The 23,980-nt window shown below is 42.7% G+C and overlaps 1 protein-coding gene across 1 annotated transcript in view; it reads left to right on the forward strand.

The window, feature by feature from the left end:
- FBLN2 (fibulin 2) overlaps positions 1-23,980 on the forward strand; it is a 203,241-nt gene that overhangs the window by 126,212 nt on the left and 53,049 nt on the right. The window contains exon 3 of the mRNA XM_027837260.1: positions 22,691-22,802. Within this exon, the coding sequence (XP_027693061.1) occupies positions 22,691-22,802 (112 nt within the window). The remainder of the gene's footprint in view (positions 1-22,690; positions 22,803-23,980) is intronic.

Below are 23,980 nucleotides of genomic sequence, written 5' to 3' on the forward strand. Positions count from 1 at the left end.
TGATGAGTCAAGATTTCTGAGAAGTCCAAAGTAACACACGTCATAGCAAAGGCATCTCCTGAGTGCCAAATTGGGGAGTGGGGGTGGAGAAGCAGATAATACCTCCAGAGTCTGAGCTGCTCTCCACCCGCTTGACCAGAGGCCTTTAGACTGCTGTGTTTCCTGGACCTGGCCAGGACCAGGCTCATCCGTTTAAATCTGTCTTCTCAGACCTTCACCGAGCCAACATCAGTAAATAACAGGTTTCCGTGAAGGAATGAGAAGCACTAGAAGATGCCTAATGATTTTATGAGAGAAGCCATCATATTCTAGAGAAGACTGAGTTAGACCCTGGGTTATGCTGTGAGTCAGTAAAGAGGCTGGGATTCATAATGAGGCATCCTTCCTGACTCCCAGCCATGAGATGTGCTCTCCTGTCCCCATCCTCCCCCCAACCCTTCCCATGGACAGAGGAGGAGAGGGGGTAGGCCACAAAGAGAAGAAACAGGATGACAAAGGGATGTCAAACCCTATAGCACATGAATCAGATGGAGCGTTTTAATCTGTGTTACTTTGGACAAATTACTGGACTCCCTGGGCCTCGGTTTGGTCATCTATAAAAGTGGGAGCTAGACAAGATGGCCTTTAAGACAGAAGTTTTTAACCAGTCCATGAACTTGTTTTGTTGATATTTTGAAAACTGGATTCAATATAATTAGTTTCCTTTGGAATTTAACATCTTTCATTTTATGCATTTAAAAACATTCTTCAAGCACCAGCGCTGGAGTCAGGAGGACCTGAGTTCAAATCTGGCCTCAGACACTTGACACTTACTAGCTGTGTGACCCTGGGAAAGTCACTTAACCCCATCATCTAGCCAAAAAATAAATGAATAAATAAACATTCTTCTAAAAAAAATGGCAAGCAATCTAAATGTTTGAAAATAGAGGAACAGTTAAGTACATTGTAATACATAGAAATTCTAAAGTTCTGCAATGCTGTTAAGACCAAGTTTGAAGAATACAAAAATATCTGGTTAAAACTATAAAATTATGCAGAACAAGACACACATGCTTCTGTCATAAAAGAAGAAGAGGGAATAAAAATAAATACACAAACAGAATAAAAAGAAATACTGATGGGGACTTAGAGAGTCTGACTAAAAAGTTTTCATGATATTTTATTGAAATAAATGTATTTAAATATTTTTAAAAACATCCTTCTGAGTAGGGGTCTATTGGCTTCACGAGTCTGCCAATAAGGTCTATGCATGAAAAGTTTAAGAATCCCTATTCTAAGATTCTTCCTAGCCCTAAATCTCTGATACAGTGGTGCTATGCTCTTCTGATAATAACGATAGTAGTAGCTACTATTCACATAGTTTCTACTATGTACTATGTACTATGCACTGTGCTAAAAACTTTACAAATATTATCTCACAACAACCTTGGGAAGTAGGTGCTATTATTATCCCCATTTTATAGATGAAGAAACTGAGGCAGAGATTAAGTGACTTGCCCAGGGTCTTACAGCTAGTAAGTGTTTTTAACCTTTCTTGTGTCATGGACCCCTCTGCGGCAGGCTGGTGAAGCTTGTAGACCCTTTCTCAGGATAATGTTTTTAAATGCATAAAGCAAAATACATAAGATGACAGAGGAAACCAATTATATTGAAATATAATTATTTCCAAAAATGTATTTTAAAAAATAACAAATTCACAGATCCCAACTTAAGAACTCCTGGCAAAGTGGGACCCATCACTCAGCCCAGCTTGGGAGGACAATGCCCACTCAGCTGGTATCCAATGCACTTGATGACTGTTGTGATTTATCCACTGGGGTGATAACATGTATTTTTTCCCCTATAACTGGTTCTGAGAAATGTCAAAACTAGAGACTAAGAATCAGTTTACTTTTTTCTCTCCCAGTTACATCTCTGGGACTTCACTGATTGAGGTCAATCAGATCTAGACCAATACAACTGTCTCTTCGTACTCATCCATGCTGAATGTTTCTTCAAGATCCTTTCCACGGCAATGAGATTTGTCATCCAGTTCCCACAGTCAGGCTTTCCTAAGCACCTGCTATACCCCCAGCCTTTTACTGTACCCTAGGAGAGCATATAAGAGAAGGATCATAGTATCTTAGGCTTAGAGCTGGAAGGGGCCTGAGAAAACATCTTAGACCTATTCTCCTAAAATGTTCTTCTTCCTTCTACCTCATGACTTCCCTGACTCAGCTCAAATCCTGCCTTCTTCAGGAGGTCTTTCCTGCTCCCCTTAATGCTAGTGCCTTCCCTCTGCTCAGTGGATAAAGCACCAGGCCTGGACTCAGAAGATCTGAGTTTAAATCCAGGCTCAGACACTTACTAACTATCTGACCCTGGTTAAGTCATTTAGCCTCTGTTTGCCTCAATCTCCTCAACTGTAAAATGGGGATAATAAAATGGGAGAATCAAATGAGATAATTGTAAAGCGCTTAGCACTCACTATATGAATGTTGGCTATTGTCATTATCATTATTACACAGACATAGTTGTTTACATATTGCTTCCCCCATTATTAGACTGTGAGCTCCTTGAGGGCAGGGCCAGTTTGTGTCTGTCTTTGTATCCCCAGTGCTTTACACAATGCCTGGTACCACAGTAAATGCTTAATAAATGCTTGGTGACTTGACACGACGGATGAGAAAACTGAGACCCAGAGATTTTAAGTAATTTGGCCAAAATCACGACGGTATTAGAGTAAGTAGCACAGCAAGGTTTGGACTCAAATCCTTTAGCCCCACATCGGGTGCTATTGGGCCACATAAGGCTAGTCTTACATTGGGTAGATTGGGCAGAATCACCTATACAGGGAAATTAGGCAAGCCCCTGACCTCAAAATAGAGCTCCTATGCCAGAAATTCCAACATTGGTGATTCATTCCTTTGAGGGTGGCATTGCCCTTTCTATCCAACTCTTCTAAAATATGAATAGCTCTGTTGGGAGTTCCACACTAAGTCTTAAATGCCAGAGCAATTCTATAACTCAGTGACATTTTCTCTGCTGGCTCTTCTACCCTACCTGAAATTCAGTGATTAGTAGCTCCTTTGAATTAAGGCATCATTAAAATCAACATGGTTTTTTGACAGAAGTAATACTCCAACCCCCTCCCAAGTAAGCAGATGGCGCACAGGGTGGATCGGTTTTGTTGGGACTCGTCATAATACTGAGGTTTAGCCAAGCAATGGAACAGGCCCCTTATTATCTAGAAATAAAGAAAATCGGGGCCAGAAAGCTGGCCAGAGGACGCGGTTATGAAAGGAGGAGCCAATGGGAAGGTATGTTCTCTTTTGAATCCCTCCATCTCTGCCAGCTGTCCTCTCCGGGAACTTGCTTTAGCTCACAAATCAATTACACAAAACGCCATTTCTTATCGCCAGAGTAAGGGATGGGTAGAACGAAGAAGTGGTCTGCTTGGGATAATATAGAGTTCAACATATTTCGCCAAGTACCTCAGGTCACTCAGTTGTGTTTTAGTAACTGCTGGTCCTCCTCTACCCTATTCTGTGGAAATAACCACGATAACCTCATGGTGGCTGTCCCAGGTCAGAGGGCATATAATTCCTGGAGGAAATACTGGTAGTGGGATCAGCTCCCACCTGGTCAATGGGAAGGAACAGCACGTACAAAGCAAAGATGGGCTCATGCCCGATTGTAACAATAGTAACAGTGAGCATTTGCTTTACCCCTAAAGGTTTACAGAATGATATTACCACATTTTGTCCTCATAATAACCCTAGGAAGTGGGTGTCTTTATTATCCCTATTTTATCCCTATTTATTTATTATCTCTATTTTAGCAATAAGGGAGTTGAAGCTGACATAGGTTAAGTGACTTACCCAATGTTACAGAACTAGGGATTTGAACTCAGATCTCCCTGACTTCAAGCGCTACAATCTATCTACCACATCGCCTATCTACCTCAACAGCCTGATCAGCTGTTGAACATCTGTGTGCCCTTGGCTACAGCTTAACCATGCGACTTCCTTATAACCACCCTGTGAAAGAGATAGGACTGGGAGTGTTAGCCCCATTTTACAGATGACAAAAGGCAAGTTGAGAGAGGTTAACTCAATTTGGTTCAATTTGACATACAGTTATTAAACACCTACTATGCACAAGTTCTCTGCTATTCCCTAAGAATATAAAAAGGAAACAGTCCCTGCCCTCAAGAAGCTTATATTCTAAAATGGTGAGTGGGGGTGGGGGTGGGGAGTACATGTTTACAAGTAAGCAAACTATCTGTGAATAATACAAATTAATTTCTAGGGGATCTTAGATGGAGGGTGAGAAGGGACTTTAGAGGTCATAGTTCCATCCTTTTGTTTTACAGAAGAGGAAACTGAGGTTCAGAGGAGTCAGATGATCTACCCTAGGTTACATAAATATTGAGGCAGAGCCAGGATCTGAATCCAGGTCCTCTGACTCCAAATCTAGCACTTTTTTCACCACTTATGCAAAAGGTAGAAGATGAACAAGGAACAGCTGGCAGGCCAATTTGGCTGTAGCTGAGCATGCACGATAGCACAAAAGAAGGCTGCAAAGGTAGGCGGGTGCCAGATGTTCACACCATTAGCAAGTGAAGGAGCTAGAATGGACCCAAGTCTTCTGCCTCCAAGTGCAGTGTGTCTCATAGTCAGCCGCATCGAGCAGATGGAGACCATGTTGTTTTGATGGAATGCACTTCTCCCCAAGGATCCAGGAGCATCTTGCAGGCCTGCCACTGGTTCCAAAAAAGATGGAACTTCTTCCTTCCTCCTGGTCAGGTTTGCTGAATGGATGCCCTGGGCTGTTTTTGTGAAGAAGCAGTGGGCCTCCCAAAGGCCTGATCCATGTAGAATTTAAGCTTTTTCTTTCTCTTAATCAAAAGCCAACTCTCTGGGATCAAGGGATGGGTTTCTAAGTGTTGAGGGTTGGGGGGTAGGGGGAGATTTTGGAATTCCCTCTCTATAATTTCAATGCTGGCAGTGCTCTCGATGTCTTTAAATTTAGACTCCTCACCATGGTAGCTGTGTAAGTGCCCAAACACCATTAATGATCATTCAAAATGTCAAGCCTGAAATGCTGCTTGGAAATTCGCATGCCCAAAGTAAGGGGAAACCAGGATTGCTTCAAAGATCTGATTCAAATGAGTCATTGTATATACGTCTAATTGTTAGAGCAGGAATTGTCTCTGTCTTGTGTTTTGAACGCTGTGGTTTTCTATCTTAAGGCTGCTTTAAAAAAAAAACAAAACCACAGAAGAAAAAAACAAAGAAGTGTTTCAACCCCTCCCCCAAGGTAAAGGCTGGTTTTAAAGCTGTCAAATTCTCCCCCTTTATTATGCCAGAGGAATTGCTCATGGGGTCACATGCTAAGAACAGAGAGTGATGTGGTCACCTCTGTGAGCTGTAGCCTAGGAAAAGTGCCTAATCTATGAAAATTCTCCAGGCAGGTGATAAAGGCAGCCTTGCAAGCCGCAGAAAATGTCAGCCCAATGACAAGTAATAATAATAGCTCACATTTATATAGGCTTTGAGGTTTGCAAAGCACTTTATATGCAATATCCCGTTCAATCCATGTGACAACCTTATGAGGTAGGTACTATTATCATCCCCTTTTTGTCGATGAGAGGGTAGGGACTTTAAAGGTCTTTGAGTCCAATGCCCTCATTTTACAGATAAGAAAATCAAGGCTCAGGGAGGCTGTGACTTGCTCAGCGTCACACAGATGGTGAATGTCTGAGGTGAGAGTCAAACCCAGGTTTTCCTGACTCCTAGTCCAAGACTATCTATCGAAGGCTCTCAGCACAATGGAATTTGAGTTAGAAGGGGCTTGGGCAGCCCATTCACAACAGGCACCCTTACTATCATATAGTCAACAAGTAAGGATCATTCATCCTCTGTATGAAGCCTACTCTAATGCTCTGCTTTGGTACAGTTCTAATCATTTATGTATTTTTCCTTACCTTAAGGTTCCATTTTCCTCTTTGTAACTTATACCAATTGTTCTTGGTCCTTCCCTCTGAGGCCAAACAGACCAAGTCCAGACTCTCTTCCACGTGGGAATGTTTAAAATATTTGAAGACAGCTATTATATCTACCCTTCTTTCTTTTCTCCAGACTAAACATGTCCAGTTCCTTCAAATGATCCCCATATGTCATGAACTTAAGGCAATTCACCATTCTAGTCGCCCTCCTCTGGACACTTTCCGCTTTATCAATGTTCCAGAACTGAACTCGGTACTCTAGAGTAGGCCTGACAAGAGCAAGGGACAGTGGGACTCTCACTTCCCTATGCTCAAAAGCTAGATAGAGCAGTGAATAGAGTGCTGGGCCTGGAGTCAAGAAGACCTGAGTTCACATCCAGCCTTGGACACTTATTAGCTGGGCAAGTCATATAACTTCTGTTTGCCTCAGTTTCCTCAACTGTAAAAATGGAGATAATAGTACCTTCCTCCCTGAGTTGCTGTAAGAATCAAATGAGATATTTGTAAAGCATGTTGCACAGTACCTGGCACATAGTAGGTATTTAACTTAATTCCTTTCCTTCCTCTTAATGGAGGCCAAGATCACATGAGCATTTTTGGCTGTTACATCATGCTGCTGATTCATATTGAGTTTACAGGTCACTAAAACACCTAGAACTTTTTCAGAGCTGCTATCTGTTCAGGTTTCTCCCATCTTATACTTCTGAAGTTGATTTTTTGAACCCAATTGAAAGCCTTTACATTTATCTCCATTGAATTTCATATTTAGGTTCTGCTCAATGCTCTAACCTATCAAAATCCTTTTGGATATTATTTTCCGCTGTGAAGCTGTCTCTCCCAGGTTTGTATCATCTGCAAATACAAATAAGCACACTGCCTATGCTTTTATCCAATTCACTGATTTAAAAAAATATTAAACAGCCAAGGGTCAAGCATAGTGTCCTGGGTTACTCCACTGCTCCATCTGGCTTTCAGGCATAGGGAGGTGATAGCCCCCACTGTCCTCTGTTCTTGTCAGACCTCCTTTAGAGCAGGGATGCTTAAGCTGTTTCCACTCATGACCCCTTTTCACTTTGGCAGTGTTGGCATTATGTGGCCTGAGGGCATGTGCAGTGCAAAGTGCACATGCTTTGTGTTCAGAACCAAGGCTTTAGTGAACTTGCACGATGCAACACGGGCAAGCACTGCCAGAAACTCTTCAGATTCATTACTCATTCGATTTTTTATTAATTTTTGGTTGTTGTGAATTCAGAAACCTTTTACTATTGCCAAATTTTTCACAACCCTGTATGGGGTCAAGACCCACAGTTTAAGAAGGGCTGCCCTAGAGTACTGAGTTCAATTCTGGGCACCAAGAAGAGCATTGATGAACTAGAGAATGTCCAGAGAGGGGTGAATTGTCTTTTTTTCATGATGACTTTGATCCATTAACTATTATTTTTTGAGTCCAGCCATAAAACTGATTCTGAATCCAATAGTTGTATTATCACCAAATCCATATCTCTCCATAAGACTAGCATGAGATAGTTTATCAAACGCTATGCCAAAATTTAGATAAACTATATCCACAGCATTCCCATCATGTACTAATTTAGGAAATAATGTTACTCTGGCCTGACATGTTCTTGGTGAAGTCCTATTGGGTCTTTGTGATAGAATCTTTCTTTTTCTAGCTATCCACCAGCCTTCTCTTGGATGATTTTAAATTTCAACAAATTTCCCACGAATCATTGTCAAGTTCACTGGCCCAAAGTTTGCATACCTGCTGTCCTTGGAAAATCAGGACATCTGTCCTTCTATGGTCCTCCCGTTTCTCATGACTTTTCAAACATCTCTACTGGTTTAACAATGCCATCAGCTACTTCTTTCAAGAATTGAGGGTGTAGTTCATCTGGTCCAAGTGACTTGAATTCATTGAGGGGAGCAAGGTACCTTTTTACTATCTCCTTATTTATCTTGGGTATCAATTCTCTGCCATTTTGTTCTATTTCTAGTGTAGTGGTCACTCTTTACAGAGAAAACAGAATTGCTGCCAAGCAATTTAAGGCATTCAAAGTTTTCCACAATTTGGCTCTCACCTCCTTTTGAAACCTTTCTGCCCCCCCCATTTCCCTGGGCTTCAGCCAAACTTAACCACTGAATGGTCCCCATCTGTGCCCTGGGCTTTTCTGTCTCCTTGCTCTGATGAATGAATTCCAGGCAAAGGGCTTCCCTCTGTCCAGCATGCCCTCCTAATCATCTGCTTTCTGTCAGTTATCATCATCATCACATCCACCCCAAGCAAAGGTCCTATACTTTCTTTGATCCTCCTTTTTCCAGTTATAGGTTAATAAAAACCTTTCTTGTTGTCTTTAGTTTCCCTTTACTAACCTCAGCTTATTCAGAGCTATACCATCCCCGACCCTATTTTTGGAAGACAATGCACACAATTCATCTCCAGTTACTGGCCTTGCTTCCATTTTCCCTACATTTCATTTAAAAATCTATGTTGATTGGTGAGTTCCCTGTGCATCCACATGGGTCTCTTTAGACAAATATAATTTTTTCCTTCTCATTGGAATGGTTTCCCTTTGTATCTTCAGAATTTCATTTTTGAGCATCTCTCATCTGTTCTGGGCTGACTTCCCTTGAACTCCTTTGGTCCATGGTATCCTGCTTTTTGTCCAAACCCTTTGAAATCTGCTTTCTCAAAATCAAAGGTATGTGTCAAAATTAGGACCATATGTTCTTCTCCTTCTCTATCACACACTGTAAAATGGAGAGGTTACTTTCTCCTAAAGTTATCATCATTTAACTCCAGTAACCATTTCCTCCCTGTCAGTGAGAATCAGCTATGGAAAAAAATGTCCCCTTATTGGTTCATCCACCTTGTGAAGGCTGAAATTTTTGCTAAGGCAAGTCAGGAGGTTATTGGATGCTCTGATATGGGCAGAAAGAGAAGAGGTCCAGAAGATGTCTGGATAACTGAAGTCCTTTATCATGACTATATCGTGCCTCTGTGCCAGGCTTGTGCTCAATTTCTCAAACTCCTCATATATTTCCTTTTTCCGCCTAAGTGGTGTGTAGTATACTCCAGTGATAAAAATCCTTTCTGCTTCTCTCTCTCCTTTGACCTTCACCCAAATACTCTCCATTATGTTTCCCTTCCCTGGTTCCTGAATTTCTCCACTTCTTAATATACAATACTATCCATCCCCACCCCACCTTCACACACTCTTTTACTGATCCATACACCTTATATTCTTTGAATGAAGTATACCCACCTTGAGCCATCATGAGTTTTATCCCACCAAGTCTGGTACCTATGAGGCCAACTTTGTCCCCTTCTATTAGGCTCTCTAGTTCCTCACTAGTGGATATTTGTGTATAGACACTTGAAGCCTTGGGTTTTGCTATGGTGTCTTTCTTGGATCTTATCTCCAGTGAATTTCTTGTCTTAGCTACAATTCTCCTTCTTCCTTCTTTGTATCTTTAGAGTGACTACTTAGGGAATGCCTACATACATAGGTATGTATATACATAACATCTTCTTTCTTCTTCATACTTTTTAGTTTAAAGCACACTGTGTTGGATGTTGAAGTACTAGATGTGTGCTATTCACTCAATAAGTGTCCCTTTCCTGAGGCTCTAGTAGGCACCAAGTCTGATCCTAAGAATTGTGGTAGGACACAAGGAAAAATAAAACATGGTGCCTGTCCTCAAGGTATTTTAGGGAGGAAACACAGTGTGGTAGAAGAGCATTGGCTTTGGAACCTAAATACATGAATTTAAATCTCACCTCTGGTATTTATTACTTGTACCATTCTGCCTTGTACTGGGCAAATATTTAATAAATAATTGTAGAATTAAATAAAATTGAATTTTAGCAGAGATGGTTAGGAAGGCATGCCGAACAGGGGAAGCTCTTTGCCTGGAATCAAAGCAAAGAGGCAGAAAGTCCCAGGGCATGATTCAGTTTGACTGAAGCCTGGTGAGCTGTGGGAAATAAGGTTTCAAAGGGAGATGGGGGCCAAATTGTGGAAAGCTTTAGGTGCCTTAAATTTCTTGGCAGGTAGAATATTTCTAAGGTTCAGGAAAGGACCATCTCCTTAATCCTGCCATCTCTAAGTTAATCCAATTCACTTGCAAGTCATGGCATCACCTTCCTGATGTCATGGTCCTCTTCAAGAGCGAAGGACAAAAAACAAATGAATGAATAATATCTAGCACTGTAAGTCAACTAAGAGATCTGCAACCTGGTGGGTCTTTTAAGGGAGACAAAGGACATGGGCACTTTTCTTCGAGTGTAGGATGTTTAACCTTCTAATGAGAAGGCTTCCACCTAGTTTAATTATCATGCGTTACTTCAAGAGGAGAAGCTGGGAGTTGAGGGAAGACTGGCTGGATTCCATGTGCCTGGAAAAGACAAAAATAGCACAGTCTGGTTTTAAATTGTGTCTCAAAAAGAACATCAAGAGGTACCCAGGAATTAATGCCATCTGAGCCCAACTTCCAAACCTGGAAAGATTCTGGAATAGCTAATTAAAAACAAACAGATGGGCAAAAAAATTAACTTGAAGACAGGCAATGTTGAGCCATATTGAGATATGAAGTAGTAAGAAGCCCAATGGACCCAAGTGAATTAGGTCATTTGATGCATGTGATCTTTTAGACTGCGATGCCAAAGACCTTTCCCCACACTGTTCTCTAGACCTGGAATGTTTAGCATCTTTGCCTATTGAACTGCTATACATTCCTTAATGTTACAAATGGGCCCAGGCCAGCCATATTCGCTCCTTCATTCCTTTCCAGGCTTTGTTCCTGACTTGCTGGACTTCTTTTTCCACTATGACCCCTCTTCCCTTCACCAGCTGCCTCCTCCCCGCCTTTCGGCTTCTTTTTGTGGGTTGTCTTCTCCATAGAAGATAAGCTCTTTGAGGGCAGGGATTGTCTGCATTCCCAGCTCCCAGTGCCTAATGTAGTAAGAGCTTAATAAATGCTTGTTGACTTGATTTGACTTACAGCTCACTGTGCAATGGAGTTCTTTGTCTAGGTGTTGTAGCACCCTACTAGACCACAAACACCATGAGGGCAGGGACTGGGTCTATAGCTGAACTGTGTCTGCAAAGTGTAGGTACTCTATACATCTTTGGTGGACTTCAAATCATTTTTCATTCCTAATGAAGTGACTGAAGCCATATGGGCTAATGGAAAGAGCATTATTAGGCCAGGAACTCAAAAGACCTATAAGAATAGGACCCAGGGGGCAGCTACGTGGCGCAGTGGATAGAGCTACGGCCTTGGAGTCAGGAGGACCTGAGTTCAAATTCAGCCTCAGACGCTTGACACTTACTAGCTGTGTGACCCTGGGCAAGTCACTTAATCCAGATTGCCTAGCCCCCCCCCAAAAAAATAGGACCCGAGTGCTAACCTGTTTTGTAATTCTAGATCTAAGGTCTCCTGACTCCTGGAACAACGTGCTTTCCATTAAACCAGGTGTGATACAACAGCAAGAATGCTAGCTCTAGAGACAGAGGATCTGGGTTCAAATCCCATCCCTGACATTTACTATCCATGTGACCTTGGGCAAGTCATTTTAGCTTTAGTTTTCTCAACTGTAAAATGAGAAATAGCTGTGAGGTCATGTGCTACTCTAGATATATGATTCTAGGATCAATAATGGATTGGAACTCCAAAAGAATACAAGAGATATCCAATGATCCAAGCTCATTGACCAATTCTTAAGGAAGCTGATGGTGCAATGGTTAGAGAGCTCGGCTCAGTCAGGAAGACCTGAGTTCCAATACAGCCTCAAACACTTATTAACTGTATGGCTCTGGGCCAGTCACTCAACATCTGCTTGCCTCAGTTTCAACCAATGTAAAATGGTGATAATAAAAGCACCTATTTTGCAACGTTGCTATGAGGGTCAAAGATGACATTTGTTAAAAAAAAAAGTGCTTAGCACAGTGCCTGGTACATAGTAGGTATGTAATAAATATTGATTGATTTTTCCTTCCTCTCTCCCCTCTCTTGCCCCTTGATTGGTGGCATTGCCAGCTCATGTGGGCAGGTGCACTCAGGAGATACTCCTGAGTTTCCCCATCTCTAACATGAGGGGGCTGGAACTGATGATTGCTCTGGTCCCTTCCAGCTTTAACATTCTTTGTTTTGATGAGTCACAGCTGAAGAAAGAGCTGGGTCTCTGATGCAAGGAGTGAGGACCCTGAAATGCCAACTCCTCTGCCTGACAGGGCTTTTCAGAGGGACACAGGACCAAGTCATACTTACAGGGTAGGCAAGGCATAGAACAGGAACACGATTTCTTGGCTGCCCATTAGTGATGGTGAAAGGGATCCTGCTGAGGTGGTCATGATGAACTGAGTCCCCACGTGTATTGGAGAAGGACAAAGAAGGGGGAGGTGATGATGGGCCAGAGCACAGCTTCTACCCATTAACTCATGGCTCTTCTCATTGCCAGGAAAAACTGTAGGTCTCTGTCATCAGTCTCCTTCAGCCCTTGTACTAACAGGGATTACAGGATTAAATGGGGAATGGGTACAGAGGGAGAAAGCAGCGGAAGTTGCTGAGTTGACAATTCTTTCCTCCCTATTTAGAGTCTTTACAAGCCTAATAAAAATCAATAAGTAACCTAAACACCCTGGGGGAGGAGAGGAGAAGAGATGTGGAAGGCCAGGTTGAACCCGGACATCCCGACTTTCTCAAATACTGGCACTTCAAACACGGTAGCCCCATTCATTCTCTAAGTATGTTTATAGAATGCTAAGCAGTTTACTTTCCCCTGCTATTCAGAAGCTATCAGTCAAACATACTGTCTGAATAGAGCCCAGGTGCAAACCTGTTATGTTGTCAGACCTGACATCTAGGCATTTCCAGGGGCATTTTTATAGTTTTAGGACTTCAAGGAAAGGGCAGGGTTTGACAATGATTATGGGAGCTCATTTTGTGCGCCCCTCCCCTCCCAGGCTGTATCAATGTTATTCTCAGCAGCCAGTGGCCCTGTCAGCAAAGCTGTCTTTCAGGAGGTGGCTGACCAGACTCTTGTCCTTTCCCTGGTCACTGTCTCTTTTGGGGGTGGATTGCAAGAAAGGGCTAGAAGGAAAATGATTGCACCTAATGTTTGATTCCTGTGTTCTGGTCTGACTATATTTAGAGTATTGGGATCAATTCTGCGCCTCACATTTTTAGGAAGAATATTGAAATTTTGTTTAGTTGTTTTTTCAGTTAATTCTGACTCTTTGTTGACCCCATTTGGGTTTTTCTTGGCAAAGATACTGGAGTGGTTTGTCATTTCCTTCTCCAGCTCATTTTTACAGATGAGGAAACTGAGGCAAACAGAGTTAAGTGAGTTGCCCAGAGTCACACAGCTCCTAAGTGCCTGAGGCTGGATTTGAACTCAGGAAGATGAGTGTTCTTGACTCCAGGCCTGGTGCTCTATCCACTCTATCCACTACCTGCCCCTAATATGTGCCAGGCACTGTGCTAAGCTCTGAGGTTACAAAGAAAAATCAAAAGACAGTCTCTTCTCTCAAGGAGCTCAGAGACTAATGGCGGTGATAACATGCGAACGACTTTGTACAAAAAGACACAGACAGCATCAGTTGGAGGTAATCAATGGATTGCTAGGGAGAGGCCTGCAGACCATGCCATACAAGGAGCAGGTAAGGAAACCATGAGATCAGGCCCTTACCACCCCTTTCCTGAACTATTACAATACTGACCCTCTCTTCCCACTGCATCTAGTGGGAATCCTCCAAACAGTTGCTAAGTGGATATGCCTGGAAAGCAGATCATTATTCCCCTGCCTAGCAAGCCTCAGTAACTTCCTCTTGCCTTGAGGGTGAAATAGAAACTCATTGGGCATTTAAAGACCCGTGCACTATCTTTCAGACAGTTTTCAATGTTATTAGCCCTCATGCAGACTGCATTCTGCACTGTCCACTTCTTGTTTCCCATACACAACATTCTGCTCTTACCTCTGCGCCTTCTCACAGGCTTCTCCCCAGGCCTGGAATGCCTTCTCTCCTCATCTCCACTCTTTGGAATACCCAGCTCCCTTCAAGGCTTAGATTAAGTGCTGCTGTCTACAGGAAGCCTTTTGATAACCTAGTTGTTCACGCTCATCCCCACCCTGAAATTTGATTTTATTTTGTATATAGTTTGTATTTTCTTATCTCTGAACTTGTTCTTTCTCTACCTACCCATTCCCCATCCTCACCCCAGGAGAACGCAAATACCCTGAGGCAGAGGCTAATTCATCTTTTGTCTTTTAATCCCCAGCACTCCAATGCCTGGGTATAGTGGGGCTTAATTGAATCGGCATATAGTGGTATGCTTGTTGAATCAAATTGAACTGAATTGAGAAGAGGTAGGCTAGGAAGGACATGATGGAGGCCTTTATTTGAAGGAATGCCATATGGAAAGAGAGATCAGACTTGGTCAGCTTGGCCCCAGAGGGCCAGATTGGGAGCAGTGTGAAAAGGGAGGGAGTTTCAGAAGGGCAGACATTGACCTTGGTAAGGAGAAGCCTCTGACCTGCAATGAGCCACCTAACGTAGGTTGGGCTGCCTTGGCGGCTGGTGGGTCCCCATCCCTGGAGGCCTTCCAGCGGATGACTACTATGGAGGCTCACACATAGAAGGGACTTCTGTTGAGTCGCAGGCCGACCTCACTGATCTCTGTGGTCCCTTCCCACCAATATCCAGAGAATGAGTCTGTGATTAGTGAGTGCTCTCAAGGGTTCCCAGCACCTTCCTACCCATTATCTCATTTTTTTTTCCACAGGCTTTTATCTTATTTTGTCATAAAAGGTCTTTCGACAGGGAGCATATTTGTCATTCTTTTTCCTACCACCAACAAACTGGAAAAAAAAAATCTATACGCAAAAAAGTCAAAGGAATCCTTCATATCAGCTCCCTATAAATATGGTAAAGTGAAATTTTCTTTCTTTTTCTTATCTTGGTCTTCACTGTCTTTTCCTTTAGTATGTATTAGCCTTTCTAGACAGTTCCTTTCCCAGTTCTTATTTATATTTAAATGTTCAGGCATTTTGTCATCACAGCGCAGGCCTACCCTCATGCCCTCGGCTGCTGGTACTTTTTGACCCTCTCCACAATTAGCAACAGCAGCAACAGCATACAGCATTTACTGTGTTCTAGGCATTGGGTTAAGTGTTTTATAATTCTTATCTCATTTGGTCCTCATAACAATCCTGGGAGGTAGGTGTTATTATTATCCCCGTTTTACAGATGAGGAAATTGAGACAGACAGAGGTTAGGTGATTGGCCCAGGGCCCACAGTTAGTAAGTATCTGAGGACAGATTTGAATTCAGGTCTTCCTGACTCCAGACTCAGTGCTCTATCCACTGTACCACTGCCATATGTATGTATATATATATGTATATATATATATGTGTGTGTGTGTGTGTAATATATTATATATTATTTAATATACAATTAATTATATATAATGTTATATAACATAACATAATATAATACAATATATTACAATATAACATGATATAATATAATGTAATATAATATATATTTATGAGTATATGTTCCCTCCAATAGAATGCCCTTCTGGAGGGCAGGGACTATTTCATTTTTGTCTTTGTAACCACAGTGCCTGGTACATAGTAGGTACTTTATGTTTTCTAAAAATTATTGCTATCTTTTGTTTCTCCATTACCTCCACATGACAACGTGACCCTCTTTCACTTCTCTTTTTGTTCGTTGTTTGTTTGAGGAATGATTGCCAACCACCATGACTTTCCCCATTTGATAGATGTGAGATTGAAGTTGCAGAAAGGTCAGGTGATTGACAGCTAGTTAATATCAGAGATAGGATGAAGACTTAGCTTGTCCAGTCAGAAGCTAGGATATGATGATCAGCTTTAGGCATCCCATTTTAGGAAAGATCCTGATAACCTAGACTAAGTCTAGAGCAGGAAACCAGAAGATTGAAGAGCCTTTTGAGGACTGATTGAAGGAACTGGTGGGGTTGAATCTGAAGACAACTCTAGAAGAATGTGATGACTTGTCTTCAATCATTTGAAGGTCTGTTACTCAGAGGAGGGACTAGGTCTGCTCTGCTTAGCCCCAGAGGGTAGAACTAGGGGTATTTGGTAGAAATTGCAGAGCCAAATTTAGGCATGTTGTCAGGAAAAAACTTCCCAAATATCAGGGTTCTCCCAGTGTGGAATGGGCTGCCTCTGGAAGTATCTGTTCCTCTCCTCCCTGCTACCCAGAATCTTCAAACAAAATTTGGATAAGCAAACTTGTCAGGGACGCTGGAAAGGGAATTCTTATTTATACTAGATGACCTCTGAGGCCCTGTTCAACTTTGAGATTCTGTAACTCCCAAGTCCAGTGCTTTTCCTACGAGTCCTTCTGTTGACATACTTTATCCCATCCCCCAAGATCAGAAGCTCCTTTGTCCTTAATATCTAAGAATAGTTTATGGCTGTCACCTGTATAGTCAGTGCTAAAGGGTTCTGAGACTTCTCCTTGGCCTCTTGGAGGAAGAATAAACTTCATTGTTAGGTCTCCATCCTGCGTTGACCTTCTATATGTCCCCAGACATATTTTTCCCTAAAATGTCCTTATACTTTGTTTCCTGCCTCTTCAGAGACTCCAGGGTAAAGGTAAGTTTTAGTAGTCTCAGAGCTCCCCAAGAAGTCCTATTTTAGCTCCTTCTATCCCCAAGCCCTGAGAGACAACCCCAGGAGAAAGCCCAGGGCTCTTTCTTTGGAGACCTCACCTCCTCCATCACAAATTCAGGCTGCCTGGCAACGTCATCTCAAGTTGTCAAGACTCATAAATGATGAATACTGGCTCAGGTCAAGCTCATAGCTCTGGTCAAGGGTTCATCATCCTGTAGTATATTTTACAGCTATCGGTCCTGCCTGTTACTTTCCTTGTTGTTAGTCTATCAGTCCAAGGACAGAGTCCTTGGCGGTCACTGTGAATTTTCACTCCCTACTAAGGCAGCCAGTCTCAGCAGCATGATGAAGTCACTTTAACCTTCTTTATTTCAACCCAGATAAAATGAGCTTTTTGACATGGGAGATAAACTGCTTGAAGTGTGAGCTCTGAATAACAAAATCTGGCACTTACATCCTGCCCTGAGTGGGCTTAATGAAAGTTCCCCAGAGAGAGATAACGAAGGTCACATACATGAGTGTGCTTAACCTAGCCCCAGGTGGAGTGTTATAGCGGAACTGAATGAATTAGAGAAAAAGGAAAGGGGGAAAAATGGCAGGGGTGGCCATTCTCTGGAACTTTTGGATGATTCTGCCAAGGTAATTTTTTTCCTTCATGTCCATGTCTGGGCTTTCATCCCAGCCAGCATTCACTCTTTGTTTCTGGTTCCTGGGAATTTGACATTAAAAGCTTGATTCCTCTGCTGCTGAATTTTCTCTGTCATGTGGGGGCACCTGTGGTTGGGGGCTGACTAAGCACCATTGTTAGCAGGGGTGGACAGTCTTTAGCTTGAAAGGAAAACCCTTCCATTCATTTGTTTGAAAAAGGGGAAAGAGGGGGCGTAAAAGGCACAATGAAAATCACATGGAATTTACCCAATATTGAATGGGGCTTCGAGCCTCCTCCACCAATGAGGAGGTGGATTGAGAAACATTTTCACTATGTACAAAAGAGAAATGATCTGAAAGCTGAATTCCTCCTCAAAGTAGTGTAGATATAGAACAGGAAGGGATTTCAGAAGCCAGTGATTCCAACCCACTCATTTTCCAGTTGAGGAAACTGAGGCGCAGAAAAAGGATTCTAGATTTAGATCTAGTCCCACTCATTTTCTAGATAAGGAAATTGAGACTCACACAGGTAAAGTAACTTGGGATCATAGGATTATAGACTTAGAACCATAAAGTACCTCAGATACCATAAGTCCAGCCCTTTCATTTTGCCCACCCTAAGTTACATGGGTACTAAGTGTCAGAGGCAGGATTCAAACCCAAGTTGTCTGACTATGAATCCAGTCTTCTTTCTATAGAAAGCATCATCTCTGACCTTCCAGATAGGATTTCTTCTACTATTGTTCATGAATGCTGTCGTCCAAGGGAAAGTTGTGGTATTGCCAACCAACCCTTAGCTTGTATTCATCAACATTGCCCCAGTTAAGATGGAGCCCTTGGAAAGCCAAGGCTGTCAGGGAACCAGAGATCGGCTCTCCCCCTCTAGCCCAATGGTGTTCACTCTGCCTCCCCAGTTTTGCTCATGTTCCCCTTGCCCATAACACTCTATCCTCCTCACTCAGTTTGTCAGATGATTGCAAATTCTTTTATAGCCAGCTCAAGCTTCATGAAGCTTTCTCCAATGATGTCATCTTCTTTGGAGCCAATAAAGCTTCCTAGGCTTCCTAGAATCAGAATATCATAGATTTAGAGCCAGAGGAGGCCTTAGAGGTTTTGTCTCTGTACCCCAGGGCCTAACACAGTGCCCAGCACATAGGAGATGCTTTAAAATGCATGTTGATTGGTTGATAGCCAGAGTGAGGTCTGATGATGTGGGATTTGGAAGCAGGTCAGAAGTGTTTGACGTTGTTGCAGTGGGTACCAGAATTTCCTTACATACAGTCTCTCTCGAGGAACTGAGTCTCCAGACATGAAAAGATGGGAGATGTTAATAGATCTGCATTGTAGGGGGAAGGAGGGGTAAAGCAAATACATTCCCCCCAACAATCTAATGTCCCCGGGTCATGGTGAGTGGCCCTCACCCCCACATTTGTAGGAGTGATACTTCCAGCCCCACAAACCAACACAGAGCTGGAAGAGACAAAGATCCATTCTCTAGGCAGGCAGTCCTGGGCCCTCCTACCAGGCAGGCTGCCCCTGATTTTCATTCCCCAGACTTTCAGGGGTGTTTTCCTAGGCCTTGTTCTGTTTGTTCCTAATTATCTTCCAGGACCACATTCCTAAATGATCACAGCAAAGTGATGTACACCCCTTAGTTCAGCCTGTTGCCAGAATTCCTCCCTTACAGATGGGGAGTGACTCATTTTGTGACAATTCTGGGGATCCGGGTGGGACCCTGGCCATTGCCAGAATACTTTCTTCTTGAACCATGCTCTGCTAATTCATGCAGAATTCGTGTGTGGCTAACATCCTTCTGTATTCTCTGTCTCTGTCTTTCTGTGTCTCTCTGTCTTTCTCTGTATGTTATGTGTCTCCATCTCTCTGTCTCTCTGTCTCTATTTCTTTCTCTCTATCTCTCTGTATCTCTATCTCTCTCATTCTCTATCTCTCTGTCTCTCTGTCTTCTCTCTCTCTCTGTCTCTGTCTGTCTCTCTGTCTCTCTGTCTGTCTGTCTGTCTGTCTCTGCCTTGTTTTAGTTTCTTCTCTGTTCCCACCTTCTTTTCCATTTACTATCAAGCTTTGATTATAAGACTATCCCGGGAATGGGGGACCGCAGCTAAGCAAATGCCTTGGGAAACTGAGAGTCAACAGGAGACCACTTTTTTTGTGTCAATGCTGGTCACTGAAAATTTTCCTAGTGTACTTTTGGTCAGTGTTCTTGTGGAGTCTCCTGAACATACCTTGCTGATAGAGGATCTGGTAGGGTACCGGGGTCATCATTTTGAACATTTGCCATTCCTCCACAGGTCTCATGGTGTATTACTTCCCTTCACATACTTTACAGTCTAGCCAAATGGACTGTCTTGCTGTTTTTCACCCTTAACATTCTAATTCTCATCCCCAAACTTGTTTAGGCCATTTTCCATGCCTGGGATGTACCTTTTTCTCTCCTCCATGTCTTGACCTTCCCCAACTATGCCATCTTTATTGGTGCCATGTAAGCTCTGTGGACTTCACAGAATCAGACTTTCATAGATTTCAAGTCGGAAAAGATCAGAGGATCATAGGTTTAGAGTTGGAAAGGTCTTTAGAAATTTAATCTCCTCATTCTAAGGATGAAGAAAACAGAGGCTTAGAGAGATATGCAAAGCCTTATGACAGCTCACCCAAAACACTGCCTCCTCCATGAAGCCTTTCCTGCTCTGCTTCCTGCTCCCCACCACACCTGCATCTGCTAGCGCCTCCCCCTCCCCTTGTTGAAATCACCTGGATTTTACTTTGCATATGATTTGCTTCTGCTTTTTAAAATGTATTTATGTGCTGTTTCCCCTGATACAATGCAAGCTCTTTGAGCTGTTTTGTTTTATCTCTGTATCCCCAGCAGCCAGAATGGTTCCTGGCACATGGTATAGGTTTAATAATATTTTTATTGATTGATTAATTGATTTGCAAGATGGTATAGGTGGAAAAGGGTTAAGAGTCAGGACTGAATATGTGCTGGTCCTGGGACATTTGCTAGGAGTTGGATTTTGAGGAAATCTCTGATCTCGGCTTGTTTTCTTGGTATTTGCCCAGTTCCCAAAAGAATGGAGTATGGATAAATAGGGTGGAGAACTTGTGGCCCCTCTAGGTCCTCAAGTGCGGCCCTTTGGCTGAATCTAAACTTCACAGAACAAATCCCCTTAATAAAAGGATTTTTTTCTGGAAAAGTTGGACTCAGTCAAAAGGCCGCACACAAGGACCTTGAAGGCCATATGTGGCCTCAAGGCTGCAGGTTCCCCACCCCTAGATATAGAGGGTTCAGAAACACCAATTGCTATCGGGGGTACTACAATGTCATCCTATATAAGGTCTTGAGCGGAGATGAGTCCCTACACTCACCCCAGTGAATTACCATTCACATCTCTCAATCATTTGCAGGCCTGGGGAATCTAGAGGTTGGGAAGATAGAAAGCAGTAGGGAAGGTGGTAGTATAGAAGGCATGTACTGTAAGAATTTGGCTTATTATTACTATTTATTTTTATTGTTATATTTAATTAGTTAATAATTAAATATTTTTATTATTATTATTGCTTCATTGATTGAATAAAGTGATTAAAGTACCCACTGTGTGCAATGTACTACCATTACTATTAGGAGAATTATGTAGATAAGTAAGACATAGTCCCTTAAGCTAAGGAGCTAATCAGCTGGTTAAGGAAGATGGGGTGGATCATGGTGGGAAATGTAACATGAAATACACACAGATAACTGTGAAACCTTTATCAGAGACTCTCACATGACACGGAGGGCCCAGGTACCTTTTGGGAGACTTCTCCCATCTCTGGCTCATAGCTTCCACCCAGCAGATCTAGAACTTTTAACATATGACTATAATTTATAGAAGGTTGCCATAAATCTTCTTTACAAGCACACAACCCACAGACTCAAAGAAGAAAAATTTTAGTGATGGAAAATAGAACAGCATTCAAAAACAGAGCTCATGGAAAATGAAAGATTCCTCCAATGGGCAGTCCTTCCTGTACAGATCTGCAAAACCTCGAGCCATTTGCAATCCCGCACTATATAGGACTTCTAGAAGGTATCACCTCTTGCAGCTCTTCCTGAAATTCCACACAATTGCCAACAGGGGGCATACACATCACTCTCCCAACTCGACTACATGGCTCCCCAGACTTGATAACCATTTGGGGAAGGGCTGGAGAAAAATACTTTTGCCAGGGGTCCTGTGATACTACCATAGAGAGTCAATACTCTAGAGAATGCCTGTCATGGCCGAAGACGATGTTCTGCCCGTCCTAGCTGCCAGTGACAGTGGTACAGGGCTGGACCAATTTGTGTTTGTTCTGGTGTATCTCACTAAGGCAATGGTTTGTGTTGACCTCTGGCCTCATAGAAATTTACCCAAAGATCAGCAACAAACAGCCCGTCTCAACTCTGGGCGTGTCTCCATTACCAATACCAGGTTCAGACATGGTGACTCCAAACTTTGTTCCTTTTTAAATTTAGGCACATAGCTAGGTGGCTTAGTAGACAGAACCTTAGGCCTGGAGTCAGTAAAACCTGAGTTCTAATCCGGCCTCAGGCACTTACTAGTGGCGTGATCCTCAACAAGTCACTTAAATCTGTGTGCCTCAGTTTCCTCATCTATAAAATGAGCTGGAGAAGGAAATAGTAAATCATTCCAGTACCTTTGCCAAGAAAACCCTAAATGGGGACATGAAGAGGCAGACACGACTGAAAAATGACTGAACCCACACACATAGCTGGTATATCTGCTGCCCTAAGGAGCACTCCCCATGTCCAGCTTCTAGAAGTTTAACAAAGCATTCACAATTTCTTCCTGTGTCTATCATGTCCTCATGGGTAGCAAAAAGCATGGACAATCCCCTGAGCTGGTACGGTGCAGTGGGTGGAGATGGCCCCACTACAAATAGAATTATAACAATAAAGTAGAATAAGATGAACGCGTGAGAGGAATGTAAGGTGCTGTGAGGGCAGTGTTGGCTCCATTGGCTTCATGGAGGAAGTGGCATTGTAGTAGCATCCAAGGATTGTGACACATGCCGATATCTCATTACTGGCCGGTTAATGGACGGTTTAATGGAATTCCATTAATGGACGGTTCCCAGGAAATAATTCCAGGAGACAGAATCCCTGTGTTCTTTGTAGCTTTCTCATCCTGCAAAGTCACTTGAGTACTAAAGGTTCCTTGGTTTGCAAAAGGTCTTTCCAGACATCACAAGGAGGGCATCCCACAGAGGGGAATTAGTCTTCCAGTTTTTGAAACGTCCTTATTTGCTGTTTTTCTGGGTTCCATCTCAGTGGCTATGATTGAAGAACATGAAGAGAATTTCCTAACCTCACCTTCTTTCTTTTTTTTTCCAGGTTCTACCAAAGACCTGATAGAGACGTGTTGTGCAGCTGGACAACAGTGGGCCATCGACAATGCCGAGTGCATAGAGATACCTGTGAGTGGGGCTGATGGTGATGTTTGCAGGTAAGGTAGAGACCTCTTTCCCATTGGGACCCTTCACCTTTAGCCCGAGCTTTTCAGTTAGATTTCAGTGTGTTCTGAGGATCCTGGGAATACAATAGTGAAGCACTGAGAATAAAGTCAGGAAAACCTGAGTTCAAATCCAGCCAGTGGACTCTGTAAAAATTACTTAACCTGTTTGACTCAGTTTCCTCAACTGTAAAATGGGGATAAAAACAAAAAGCACATGTAACTAGTAAAGGGAAGGGAAAGGAAAGGAAGGAAGGAAGGAAGGAAGGAAGGAAGGAAGGAAGGAAGGAAGGAAGGAAGGAAGGAAGGAAAATAGGGCTTATTAAATACCTATTTGTCAGGCACTGTGCTAAGTGCTTTCCAAATGTTATCTCATTTGATTCTTGCAACAACTCTAAAACATAAGTGCTACTGTTATTTTCATTTTATAGTTGAGAAAACCAAAATAAGTGTAAGTGACTTACCCAGGGTCACTCAGCTAGTAAGTGTCTGAGGTAGAATTTGAATTTAGGTCTTCCTGACTCCAGGCCCAGTACTCTATCCACTCTAGCTCCCCGCTGTCCCCCCCCCCCCATGCTTCAAAGATCATTGCACAATCCTCCTTATCCCATTCCACACCATGGTCAGTAAACATTGTTTATAAAGGCACTGCCTTCTGGGTCATGTAGTGTCCATTCTACATGAGGGAGTGGGAAGGAGAAGGTTCTGGGATGACTGGAGATGGGCAGGTTGTAGCCATTGTCATTTTCAGTGACTCCAAGGCCCACGCATTGATGCATCCTTGCTCAGTTTAATTCACTTCAGTCGACTTTAAATACCTCATACATGCATTATCCTGGGAACTGGGAACACAAAGAAGAAATCTGACCACGCCCTTAGCATCCTCCCAGCTGCCAGTACTTCCCTCCCAAAACTACCCAGCATTCATTTTGCATATATTCTGTATTTACTTGAAAATCTGTTGGAGGATAAGATTCTTGGGGGTGGGGGTTTTCACTTTTGTTATTGTATGCCCAGCACTTAAATTGGAATTTTACCAGTTCTTGGTGTTTAATAAATGCTTATTAATTGATCAGTTGGTTGTACTGGGGGTGGGGGTGGGGAGAGTAGAATACATCACGTAAGCAAGTAAGTGAATACATGCTCTCTGCAGAGTAATGTTTGGTATCAGA

The sequence above is a fragment of the Vombatus ursinus genome, unplaced genomic scaffold (assembly GCF_900497805.2).
Source record: "Vombatus ursinus unplaced genomic scaffold, bare-nosed wombat genome assembly UNPS02014820.1, whole genome shotgun sequence".
Lineage (NCBI taxonomy): Eukaryota > Metazoa > Chordata > Mammalia > Diprotodontia > Vombatidae > Vombatus > Vombatus ursinus.